Source organism: Meleagris gallopavo, chromosome 15, assembly GCF_905368555.1.
Source record: "Meleagris gallopavo chromosome 15, MGAL_WU_HG_1.1, whole genome shotgun sequence".
Lineage (NCBI taxonomy): Eukaryota > Metazoa > Chordata > Aves > Galliformes > Phasianidae > Meleagris > Meleagris gallopavo.
The window spans coordinates 16,041,288-16,054,076 of record NC_139418.1 but is presented as its reverse complement, the minus strand read 5'-3'; the positions used below and the strand labels follow the sequence as shown (position 1 = coordinate 16,054,076).

Sequence of the window (12,789 nt, the reverse complement as noted above, 5' to 3'; positions counted from 1 at the left end):
AGCTGTGATGTTTGTCATTGAACGAGACGTTTTCTCCTTCTCTCCCTCAGGCTATGCCCTCATTCCTTCCACCAAATCTGACAACTTCTCAGACTCCAGTCACAGTGAGATTTCCTCCCGCTCCAGCATCGTCAGCAACTGCTCCGTGGACTCGATGTCAGCCGCGCTGCAGGACGAGCGCAGCTTGTCACAGTCACTGCTGGTGGTGGACTCAGCAGGATTGGAACGCAAGGAGCATTCCCAGGCAGAGTACGGGCAGCCCTGCCCCGGGTGAGACACGCTGTGCTGGGCTGGCTGGGCTCTTCTGGTGGAAGAGAGGGAAACGAAGCTGTAGGGAGGGTGGTTACAAATTGTGCTTGACCGTGACCAGCGGTGTGCCCTCGTGGTCAAGAAGGCCGGTGATGTCGTGGTTGACCAGTAGTTGACTGATGGGTTGACCATGAGCCAGCATGCCCTGGTGGCCAAAAAGGCCAATGGTGCCCTGGGGTGCGTGGCACAGAGTGTGGCCAGCAGGCAATGGAGGGTCTCCTCCCCTCTGCTCTGCCCTGAGGAGGGCACATCTGGAGCACCGCACACAGTGTGAGGCTCTCAGCTGCAGGCAGATGGGGAGCTGCTGGAGAGCCCAGAGTGCAGAGATGGGGGCCTGGAGCGCCTCCTGATAGGGACAGGATGAGAGCCTTGGGGTTGTTTGCCTTGGGAAGAGAGAACCAAGAGGGGATCTGCTCAGTACTGATCAGCATCTGAAGAGCAGGGGTCAGGGGAACTCTTTGGTAGTGCCCAGTGACAGGACAAGGGGCACCAGGCACAAAGTGCAACATGGGAAGTTCCATAAAAACGTGAGGACGACCTTCTGTGCTGTGGGGATGACAGAGCCCTGGCAGGAGCTGCCAGAGAAGTGGTGGAATCTCCTTCTCTGGAGATATTCAAAACCCACTTGGATGCTGTCCTGTGCAGCTGCTGTAGGGAACCTGCTTTAGCAATGGAGTTGGACTGGAAGATATCCAGAAGTCCCTTTCAACCCCTGTGGTTCTGTGACACTGTGATGATGTTAAGCACTTGCCAGAAGCTGAGGTATTGGCTGCTCTGTGTGGGAAACTTACGTTTTCCCATGAAACTTTATCACGTGGATAGACAACAGCTTGGTCGCATCAGTGGGTTCACTGGATGTCTTCTGCAGGAGGCTGCAAATGTATTAAAAACTGTTGTGATGTTTAACAAAACACTCGCCAAACAGTACTGGGAGAGCAGAAGAGGATCCCAGCAGTTACCTCAGTCAGCAGTGCCAGTCACTTAACTTACTCTAATAAGATTTTAAAGGATTTTTTTGTTACCGTTCTCTTTGCTGCTTAGGCAGAGCAGAATCTTTCTGCCGCTTGCACAAGAGGTGGTGGTGTTACCTGAGTGCAATGAGATCATATCCTGAGATGCCCCTTTCTACTGTGATGTTTTGGCTTTTACTACATTTTAAGCCTTTACCCACAGAGTTTATTATGTGGGAATCTCCTCAGGATGGCTTCTTCTGTCCTCAGATGTTGTGGAGTCAAGTCAGTGAGAGATTCTTCTTACAATTCTAATCATTGTAGGTCGCCTCAAAAGCAATTTAATCCTTTTATGATTGGACACTACACAGAGCTTTGTGTTCCTATATAATTGATTTTAATGTGCCAGTATACTGTGGTGTTCTCTCCTGCGTGAAAAAGATTATTAGCATATGCTTTGCAGCTTTTAAGAAATTGATTTGATTTATCCTGTTGTGCTGAAATGGGCATTAAAAGGTGTACTTTGTAAACTGAAGTAATTCCCTTTTCTAAAAGGCACAGCACATGCTGAGAGTGCAGTCAGAGCTGTCTGTGTGCCAAGCAAAATGTCCCTTTGCAGGGGTCCCTGGCACCTCTGGTTCTGGGTATTCAAAGCCACCTTCAGTGCTGAAGCACAGTGAGTTGCTGCTTGCTAAACTCACTGCTCTGGATGCACATCAGAGGCAGATTATCCAAGGGCTGTGGCTGCTTTTCCATGCCTTAGTGTTAGTGGGTTTTGGAGGTAAGAAAACACTTTTTATGCTAGAATCTGTAAAATAGAAAAGCAAGGAGAAAAGAAGTTATTTGCACGTATCTAAGAAGTTCCTTGATCTCCAGTGTGTCAATAAACTACAGGAGGATAGTGTTGAGTTTTCATGCTGTGCTTCCTGTGTTGTTCACATGAGCAGAAAGAGTCTGCTAGTCATAACTTCTTGTATTCTAAATTCCTGCAAACACGACCGCTTCTGAGTTTTTTCTTAATTATGCAGTGATATTGACCAGAGCTTTTAGCAACCATTTGTTTAAACAAGAAATTTTGTTGTTTTAAAAGCTGACGGGTGTCTGATTCCCATTGTTTCCAACTGCAGCTGGTCGGTCACGAGGCCCACGCTGATCAGAGGGATGGCCTTCACCTCATCCATGAGCAACGAGGAGATTTCCCACGAGCACATCACGGTGGAGGCAGCAGACAGCGGCCGGGGCAGCTGGACCTCATGCTCAAGTAGCTCTCATGACAACTTCCAGAATATCCCAAACCAGAAGAGCTGGGATCTCCTCAATTCCTACCGGCACACCCAGCTGGACGGACCTATTGCTGAGGTCGATCCCACAAACTGTTACTCAGAGGAGGCCTATTTATATTCCGAAGCCTTTTCCAAAAACAACAGGCAGTCGAAAGCCAGCACGGAGCTCGATCAGTCTCGGCAGAGCTGGGCCTCCTCGAGCTCCCTGTCAGACACGTACGAGACAAACTATGGGACCATTAAACGCAGGGGGCTGGAGAACTCGACGTCAGAGCAGACGGAGGTTTTGGACTCTAAACCTGGCACTGACACAGCTTACAAAACTGTTACTTCGAGTACAGAGAAAGGCCTGATAGGTAAGGCAAGCCAACGGCGCATGGGAGCTTCTACATCTGGTCTGCATTTTGATATTGAGTTGTTAAGAAATGACATCAGCAGATGCGGGGGCTGGATTGCATGTTAAATTCAGCTTTACATGTGGTTTTAATTAGAGCGCTGCTCAGACAGTGTGTTTTCAAACCACCTTCCCTTGCAATACGAATATTGAAATAACAAAGCAGCACACTTCCCAAACACTTCATGGGTCTGCGGAAGAACTGCCTTCATGAAAATGGCAGGCAGTTCCTCTCTGTACTGTGACCTTTTGTCTTTTTGGAATTTGAAACCCTCATCACTGCAAACTTTCATTCTGGCAAGGAGCAGCAAGCATTGGCTCCTCGAAGCATCCTCACAGAGCAGACTTTCCATGGTCCAGAGAGAGAGGAGTGTGACTCCTGGGTGATGCAAAGCAGCCCCACCTCTGGAGCTGGGCACCTTCTGGCCGCACTTCTTCTGTCCCTGGGGGGCTTGAGGGCAAAGTTTTGATTTACGCTGTCATTTATTTGGTTACACAGCTTCAGTTTGATTACAGATGAAAGGAGAAAGCCTTATAAGATGTCTTCTCAAAGACGCATAGTTTCAGCAAGTGAGATGTTCTTCCATTGTCCTAGGGAGTTCAGTGGCAAAAACTGCCCCAAAAAAAGGATCTGGGTTATGAACGAGATAAAACGTGGAGTGCAAAGCTTCTAAACTCTAAGCCATGAGTGCAGCTGAAATGCACATTAATTACTGCCTAGATTGCTAGAGGGCTTATGTGATCAAAGGTAATTGCTTGAATAAAGATTGCGCACAGGGTGGAGGTCTTGGAGTGCAAGTTACAGAGGCAGCATGGGGTCCCTTGCAGCAGACTTGCTCACAGCTCACTCCTATGCATGCACTCTGCCCGTGTCACCTCTCAGAACTGCTGGTGAGCTGCTGTAGGGTATGGCATGTTAGCTGCTGTTCAGGACGTGCTACGTTTGCTCACAGCTTCTCCCCTTGTTTTTAATTCCCTTTGCACACTGCACCGTGTAGCTTGCCTCCTGTATGCAGTCACAGCACTCTGGTAAGCAGCACTCCACCATGTGCTTCAGCAGAGCATGCATTCACCTGCTTAAAGAGCTGATATAGGTGGATAGGATTAATGGTTTGCTAATCTGTTAGCTATGCACCATCATACAATATACCAAAGATATTTTTGCTTTATTTCACCATTTGCTTATTCCCTTCGAACAGCTTGTTACCAGAGTCTGTAATGACTGCCTGAATTCAGGATATTGTAAACAAAGCAAGAATCTTCAGTTCATTTGCTTAATGAGAACTGGTGTTGAATAGCCCACAAAAGAATTGGCACGAGCTTTCTTGCCTGAAACCTTTAAAACAGGGCTGGAAAGCTATTCCCCACGCACTGATGGCAGACTGTGCTCTTGGCAGAAGCAGTGGGTGCGATGACTTCACAGCTCCGTGCCCAGCTCTGCATTCTGCAGCACTGAACGTTTCTTGCTGCAACCTTTGCTTTACAGGCAAGAAAGTGTGGGATGGTGATGGACCATCACTGTATGTCCAAATGGAAAAGCTTTTTACCCACAGTACACATCACAATTTATTTCTGCCTCTTAGTGAGGTTTCCCTTAAGCACTGTGTGGATCACCCTGTTTTCCTTATAAAGTGAATGTCTGTGTAGGTAATCAGCTCTTTGCAGGGGATCTGTGATGCACTTTGTTTTGTACCTTCAGTAGATTTTGCCTAAAAGACGAGGAAAACACACCATGACATTATGGTTCTAATCAACTTCAGATCTTAATTAATAAGTGGCTTTCCTTAGTTATTCCTAACACTGTCATGGATTTCCCAAGCTGTGTTTTAAGCTTCAGTTGATCACTCCCATGTTTCATCTGCTGAGAGCACACATGGAGAAGGAAGGGGGTTTATATTTCTGGGAGTATATAGGCAGTAAGAGAGAGGTAGAGTATCTCTGTTATTTGAGAGAGAAAGGCCAAGAGATGAGATTTTTAGTTGGAGGGAATATCTTGGTGGGAACAGGAGAGGATAAAGGAGTTGCAAGAAAAAGCCCAGCCCTGCAGGACGGTTGGTGGGAGGGTCTGTAATCCCCAGGAACTGTGAGTGAGTGACAAAAAATGATGGATATTAAGTGCTATTTATTTTTATAGCATTTGTGAAATAGTATGAAAGAGAGCTGAGCCAAAGTACCCATTATTCCAACCTTCATTATTAGGGCAGACTCGTTATTAGCTCCAGGTAAGCTGTAGCTTTCTCCTTTACAGGAGGACATACCCACCCTTGCCAGCCACTGCCTCAGACCCAACAAAGTGTAATGCTAGTTACATGAAAAGGGTTTCTCTCGATCAGAGTCGCTGCCTCTACTCACCTCTGCCCATTTGTTAAAACTACCACGAGAATCCAGTGTTATTTTACTAGGATCCAGGCATGTACTGAGGCCATTCCTTATAAACCAACTCCCATCCCTGCTACTACTGCCCACAATCACACAAGTCCCCAATACGATAAGAAACGCAGCTTTATTTTTGTTCTTCCACCTTATTGTAAGATAAGAAGATGCTACAGCTGTTGAAGTAATTGAAACTGTAATGAGCATGCACTATTTTGAATGTATCCACAAGAAGAATGCAAATTTACTCTGCTAACAGATTTTTGAATTACCCTAGCTTTGAAACGATCCTGTTGCAACTTGTGTATGGAAAAAGCCCAATTTAACATGCATATGAGCCCTAGAGCTGGGAGTGGGTGGGAGGGGAGGTCGTGTACTGAAAGCTGAGTTTGGGGTGAGGGGCTGTGAGATGTGAGGGAGCGACGGATGGGGAAGGAAGGCAGGGGGTGAGTTCTGCAAACGGCCACTGCGATTAAATGTTACTGTTGGCAATTCTTGGTGAGTGCAGAAGGTAATGGAGCCTTTCCAAAGGTGATTTCTGCTTATTCATCACCTGTAAACAGAGAATTTAAGATATAGGATAAAAAATAATGAAAAGCGTGTATGTTCTAAGCCATTGTTAACTACTGCAAAGTGCAAAATACTGAGTGCAGGCTCTGTGTATACTTTGCCTCATAGGAGCAGCTTCATGTGATGCAGTTTTCAAAATTCCTGTAGCACAGCTGATGGAATAGTTAAATATCTTACCACACGTCAGTTAATGAGGTGGTATTTAATTACAGTGAATGTCTATGAAGCCCCTGCGCGCCTTCCGGCTGACGGAGGCGATGCCTTGGAGCCGATGAGCAGTCCTTGCTCGCGGGCGCCAGTGCTGTGCCGCAGAATGCGGGGCTGCTGCCTCAAGCGCTGCACTTTCAGCTTCCTGGGCTGTGTGAAGTCTCGCAGACCTGGCTGCAGCAGTGCCCTGCTGCCCTCCGCTGGCACCAGCAGCTTCCCGCAGCGGCACACCAAGCTCTGCCATTGCAGGCTGGCTGTAGGGGATGCTGTGCTTCCAGCTGGGCACCCTGCCCAGCGAGTTCCTGCTTCTGTTGCTGCTCTGACTTCTTGAAATAAGTACAAAGCATAAACGAAAGCATAAATACCTGCTGCTGTCGTTATAACCAGTGTTTCTGCATTTGCATTTTGTTATCAGTTTCTGTTTTGCCATTGTAACATTTCATGATTTTTTAACGTTTTGTTTCCTTTGTTTTCTTCCTTAACATTTCCATTGCTTATTTCTCGTGCCAGTGTACTGTGTCACCTCACCTAAGAAGGACGATAGGTATAGGGAGCCTCCGCCCACCCCTCCGGGATATATGGGGATTTCTTTAGCGGACATAAAGGAAGGATCGCCCCACCACCCACACCTAAAACCTCCCGACTATAGTGTGGCAGTGCAGAGGTCAAAGATGCTGCACAGTGACCTCTCTAGACTCTCGTCAGCCCCTCTCGGGAGCGACCCGGTGGCCTGTATTGCATCGAAGATGCCTCAGTGGCATAGTCGGCAGCCGTCCGGCCCCCAGCTAGCAGATATGCCTGGCGCAGATAGTGAAGAGGATGGTATGTGGAACACCTGGCTCGGGAGATGTTAATTAACAGCGTGTTAATGGGTCTGTGCAGTGCTTCCTTCGCAGTGACGGTCTGGGCTTTCTCTTCGTCCCGCTTTGAGACTGAAACTTTGCTCACCTCTGAGTGCACAAATACGTTGGTGTGTGCATATCTACACCCACGTTTGTATATATGCACATCAGGAAAAATAATGCTTTCTTTTCAGAAAAAGCATGTTGACACCATACAGAATCTAATTGCTATGGATGAGCCCTCCCCCATCCAAACGAGATGCTCACGAGCATGGAGATGCTGGTTTTATCTTTAAAATGTGCCCCCACTCAGTGGTGATGATTTAAGGGACACTGTCAGGCTTTAAATTACATGTGGATGAGCTCCAACCTGCCTGGGTTAATTAATTGGCATCCCACTGTTTTGGGGATGATGACCTAAATTGGTTCTTTTGAATTCCGCTGTGGTCAGGCTTTGTATAACTCTTACCTCGTGTCCCATTTGTGCCCTTAACTATGCCTCCCCTATAGGGATTTCTGGAGTGTGAGCTTAAAAACATTGAAGAAAACAGCAGTAATGTTTTGTTCTTCTGAAAAGCACATTTAATAGAACCTGAGCTGATCCCACCAGCCCTGGCAGTGTCCCTTGCAGTGAAATTCCCCTCAGTCTTGTTTGAAGCAACAGCCAAACGCTGGGGAGCACGGCATATATCCTGTGATCAGAGTACAGGAATGCTCTTACATGGTGTCAACACCCAGCTAGGGCAATTACTGCTCCATTGTTTATCTGCTGATTTGCTTTTAATTGTTATGCACTGATGTGATCTCTCTGTACCCTTTCTGGTGAACTGACTATTTATTAGGGCGTTGTGGTTGCTTCTTTCAATCTGCCTGGCTTAAAACAAACAGTAATTGGGATGAAAATCATTTCTGACGCAGAGTGCTCCTGTCTTGGCCTGTTCTGATGTGTAAATGGCACTTAATGTGTATATTAGTACCGCAATCCAAATTTGGGTTAAAACTCCTACAATTGCCCAGCATCCATTCAGTAGTGATATCAAATCTTTCTGCTGTAAGAACAAGGAAGTAATTGCTTCAAACATCATAATTAAAACGTTTCTGAACTAAACTTAACCATGCACTTGTAGATACACCTCTCGCTGCGTTGCAAGTGCCTGGTTAATTTTATTTGGAACGTCTTCACAACCATCACTGCATGCTGGGAGGTGATTTACTGCTTTGCCCTGAGTCTGTAGGTTGGGGGATGTCGGGAGCTGCATGCCAACCCTTGGAGGCACTGGGATTCCCCGTTTTGCAGTGCATACACTGTGTGCCTCTCGCACTTGTGAGGGTTTGTTACATGGGGATCCGTGATGGGCTGCAGTCTCTTGTTGAGACGGCGAAAGCACCGCAGCGCAGCGGTGAAATCTTAACAGAACCGCAGTAATCAGACGGTTGGGTTCTGTTCTGTGCTGTCTGCATCCGAGGCAGCAGGCCCGTGCAGTAAGGTGCTGTCTTCTCTTGTTTTGCAGAAGATGAACAAGTATCAGCAGTCTAACCATCGAGCTATCCACCTAAACCACTTGAAAGCACGAGGGATGCTGGAAGGAGGACCACAGGATCCCGTTAGCGACTGCTAACGACTTGCTGCTACTCACCTCACTCATCGAGTTCGCCTCTGTCACGGATGGGATGAACTGCTGGGGTCATTGCTGTCCCCTCCCTCTGCTCTGCACGTCCCCAGGGCTGTGTGTGCCCACCGGGCAGAGCGCCGGGAGGGCCGTGGGGCAGGAAGAGTTCTGTAGGATCCCATCCATCCCTCAGTAGTTCCCTCCTCGTTATTTTCTACATCTAAGAGTGTTGTTTTATGAACTCAGAAGAAGAAAAAAAAAAAAAGAAAAAAAGGAAAAAAAAAAAAGGTCAGCAAAACCCGAAGGACGTTGCTGCAATATCTGAAAATAATTTATTAATTTAAATTTCTGTTTTGGGTTTTTTGTTTTTTTTTTGGTTGGGTGTTTTTTTTTTTGTTTGTGTGTTTTTGTTTTTGCTTTTTTGGGGGGATGGGAATTTCCTTTGTGTCGGGAGCGCTCAGGTTGGCGAACGCCGAACGTTAAACCACGTGTGATGGCACACGAGCTCCGTGTAAAACCCCTCGCGCCCTCCCAAAACTCCGGGCGCGCTCCGGCAGGACGCTGAGTGCGGCGATGTGCCGGCCTGGGGAGCGCTGCCATCTGCTGGCCCTGCCTTCCAGCACAGCCCTCTGCATATCGCTGGATGTTCTTTAGCTGCCAGCCGACGAACGGCATCGCCGGTGTTCTCCTCCCCTCCTGAGCAGCCCTTTGAGAAGCGGCAGCTGCCGCTCACAGCTGCTGGCTGAGGTTGACGTTTTCCCGGAGGAGTTTTGGCCGGGTTCCACGTGCAGAGGTGCTGCTGGCAGCCCAAACCCAACCGTGTGCTGTGGGCTTTCAGCTCAGCCCACGCGTTCCGGCCCTCTGCCAGAGCTGCGCAGGATTTAGGGGCAAAGGTTAGAAAATAAATCGGTAGAGAAACAAAACTGCCCTCCTTTCACGTTGAAATGACTGAAACCGAACGCTAGGCGACTGCATGGGAACTGTTAGGTCACAGCCTGAGCCAGTGATTGAGCACCTGGTGGAGGGGTGAAGCCAGCACTGCGAGCACAGGTGGCAGAGATCCCAGGGCCCTCCCAGGGTGCAGCCCTCCCCAGCCTCATATGAGCGCTGGCAGGCACAGGGAAGGATCTCTGCTAGGAAATGGCCTCCTTTGGAGTGCTGGGTGAGCCCTGGTTCTCAGAATGGGGTTAGAGATTTTTTTTTCTTTGTTACCAGGTTGTGAGTGCTGCCTTTCTTGGGCGATCTGAAACTGCTTTAAAGCAGCTGCGTCTGCTGCCTCCGGTCCTTACAGATGGCGTAATGCTTAGGTGTGGGTGCAGTGTGTTTTATGGGGGATTGGAGAACCAGACCTGTTGTGTTCTGTTGTGCTCGTTTGGAAAATAGAGGTGATCTCCAACGTTCTGTTCTAAACCTTAAGTAGGAGCCCTGAAGCAGCTGGTGCCCCTGAAGGCTCTGACTTACACACAGCCCCTGTTGGCACGAGTTTCTGTTTGGTGGTGGTTGAGTAGATGACAACTTGCTTTGGTTTTGTGTAGCTAACCGGAGCGCACAGGGTTAAAACTGGAAATACCTGCCTTTTCCTTTCCTTCTAGCACACGATGCCCCATTCTAGTGTTAAATTGGACATGAATGTGTGAATAATACGTATTTAAACATTTAATTGTAAATCTTTGTTGTGATGTTTACAGCCTAAGCTAGAAAGAAGATGTTTGTCATTTTTACAGTGCCTCAGAAATGATTTCTATATCCATAGTTGTGAAGAGCTTTAAGGTTATTATTTTTTTTTGTCCCCTGTATGTGTGCAGGGGGTGCGAGGTGGGTGCGGTGTCACAACCAAAACACCCCAAAGCCTCTGCTGTGCTGTCCCCATGGTGATGCTGGTGCTGTGAGCAGGGATGGGGCTGCCCCCTGTCACCTCATGGCACGAGCATCCAGGGAGAGAGTAGCTGGGAAATGCTCTTAAATCATGTGAGGTATAGCTTAACACAAAAGCGTTTTGCTTTTTTGAGGCCTTAATGAGCATCACGAACCTGCACAGGCCTTAATGAATGAAGGTTAATGTGAGCATCAGATCACTGCAGGGCAGGGTGGTTCCTTTCAGCACAGCCATGTTGGTAACGGAGGTGTTGGAGTGATGTGTGGGGATGGGATCTGAGCCCCGGCCGTCCCACTGCGCTGCTGTTTGCCTTCCGTGTGCAGTCCCAGCAGTGCTGGCCATTGCTGCAGCCACTGAACAAAGGTTGGGGGATAAGGGCTGCTGTGACTCCTGTTTCCCTGCGCTGCTCCGTGACAAACCGCCCGTCGGTCTGTTCCACAGCGCTTTTCAGGGCACTGAAAAACTCATCGAGCGAGTAAAAGTCTGCTCCCCTTGTTCCCTGGGATCCAATACAGCCAGTGTAAATAAATCACACGCCGACTATCGACACGTGAGCTGCCCCTCCTGCTTCTCCTGACCCGCACAGTGGTTCGCCCTCTGCTCATCCTTGCCGTGATTCCTTCCGTTTGTCTGTTTTAAAACGATCACATTGATCGGGGCCGATAGCCAGGTGTGCTGTGTCCGCTGTGGGTTTGAAGAGACATTATCCCTTTTTTCACTAAGCAAGGTGCAGATAGGACCCCAGCCAGGTCCTAGTGCTGCACCACTGCCCTCCAGCAGCGTCCTTTACCCCCAGCCCTTCCTAAAGAGCAGTGCAGTGCTGAAAACTTCAGCAGGCCTCTGCAGCAGCAGAAAGGGGACAGAAAGTGAGCCCTGAGCTGTGGTCCCTCCTCCCCTGGTGCAAAGCATGGCACGGAGCTGTGTGCAGGCTGTCCCTATGGCTCAGCCTGTCCTATGTGGGGAAGGGATGCTGGCATGGAAGTTCTCATAAAGCATTTGGGTTAGAATTAATTTAAGGATAAGCTTCCCGCTGCCTGTGCCAGAACAGAGGAAAAAAGGGATACTCTCTCTTTAGAAAAGCTTGACACATCGTATTTTAGAACGCTTGTATAGAGGGTAATCTACCTTGAATTCCCAATCCAGCTTTTGCTTACGTTGTGCTTTTTATTGTTTTATCTTTATTTTTGATATACCTGGAATGCAGTTTAGCTTGGTATTAATTAAATTCTAACTATGTGAGCATATTGGCAAAACTGCACAGATGTAATGATATTCCAATAGCAATTGTACTGCACAAGTCAGTGATTGTAAAGTATTCTGTAACAAGCAATGTTTGTCTCCTATTTTTTGATACCTCTTACACTTATGTCTTTTAGAAAGACAGTGCCTCTGTATGCTTTTTGTATTTTTACTGAGTGATTGTAAATATTTGTTATATTTTTGGTTAAGAGAATGTTTAAAGTACTGTTTATTATCCAATCTATTAATATGTTGGAATCAATAAACAATCTACATCCAGAAGCTCCTTTGGCTGTGCTGTGGGGGTGCTCCGGGGGCACTGCGGGCTCTGCTCTCATCCTCGCTTCTCCCTTTACCCTGACAGGGCAGTCACCATCCCACGAAGGCCGTATCTGAGCACAGTGCTGCAGCTGTCTCTGCACCTCTCAGCATTTAATTCCTGTTTTCTGGGGCTAGGAAATACAGCTCGTCCATCCTCGCTTCAGGAGAAGCACTTAGAATACTTACAGATGATGTTTCTGACAGCTCTTGCTGTTTGTCATGTAATTTGGGTGTTTTGAACTTTCCTAAAGGTCCTGGAGGTGCACGGTGATGGAACTGCTCCCACTTCTCCCATTTCCTGACTCAGGGAAGCACGGGGTCTGTGGGAGCAATGCCCTGGGGGGTGAGGGGGGAAGTGGTGGTTACTGAGCTCTACCTGCATTTAGTGCTTAGGAGCAGCTGTAAAAATGAAAGTTGTAATTGTATCTGTGATTCTGAGCCTCACGGTGCAACTTCATACCCTCAAAACATCTGTTTTAGGATCAATAGCTGGGAGGGGCAGGTAACTTGGCTTGTTTTTCAGACTTGGTACTTGCACCAGTATTAGAAATTCACACTCATTTCTGAGCAAGCACAACTCGTGTTGCACAAAGCCATGGGGCAGTGGCCCTGGTGGAGGTGGGAGCAGCATGCATTTTGTTCTGGGACAGTGCTGATATGCAGCAAAAGCCATCGTGCTCTAAGGAAGGCCCTGAGCAAGGTGGGGGGGAAGCAATGAGATGGGAACTGTGTCCTGGGAGACTGCTGGCTGTGAGCACGGTGCCTAGGCCTGCTGCTCTGGGGAGGGCACAGCACTGGTGCCAGAGTGCACAGGG

General features: G+C 48.0%; 1 protein-coding gene across 6 annotated transcripts in view; it reads left to right on the top strand.

The window, feature by feature from the left end:
• The window catches only part of RAPGEF6 (Rap guanine nucleotide exchange factor 6), a 106,802-nt gene extending 94,867 nt beyond the window's left edge, over nucleotides 1–11,935 (top strand). For 4 of the 6 annotated variants that reach the window (XM_085237019.1, XM_085237017.1, XM_085237021.1 and 1 more), the window contains 4 exons: nucleotides 51–270; nucleotides 2,387–2,898; nucleotides 6,597–6,908; nucleotides 8,440–11,935. In XM_085237019.1, coding sequence (XP_085093145.1) covers nucleotides 51–270; nucleotides 2,387–2,898; nucleotides 6,597–6,908; nucleotides 8,440–8,465 — 1,070 coding nt within the window. In that variant the 3' untranslated portion in view covers nucleotides 8,466–11,935. The remainder of the gene's footprint in view (nucleotides 1–50; nucleotides 271–2,386; nucleotides 2,899–6,596; nucleotides 6,909–8,439) is intronic. The other 2 variants (XM_085237023.1, XM_085237022.1) reach the window with 1 other exon arrangement.
• The last annotated feature ends 854 nt before the right edge of the window (nucleotides 11,936–12,789 follow it).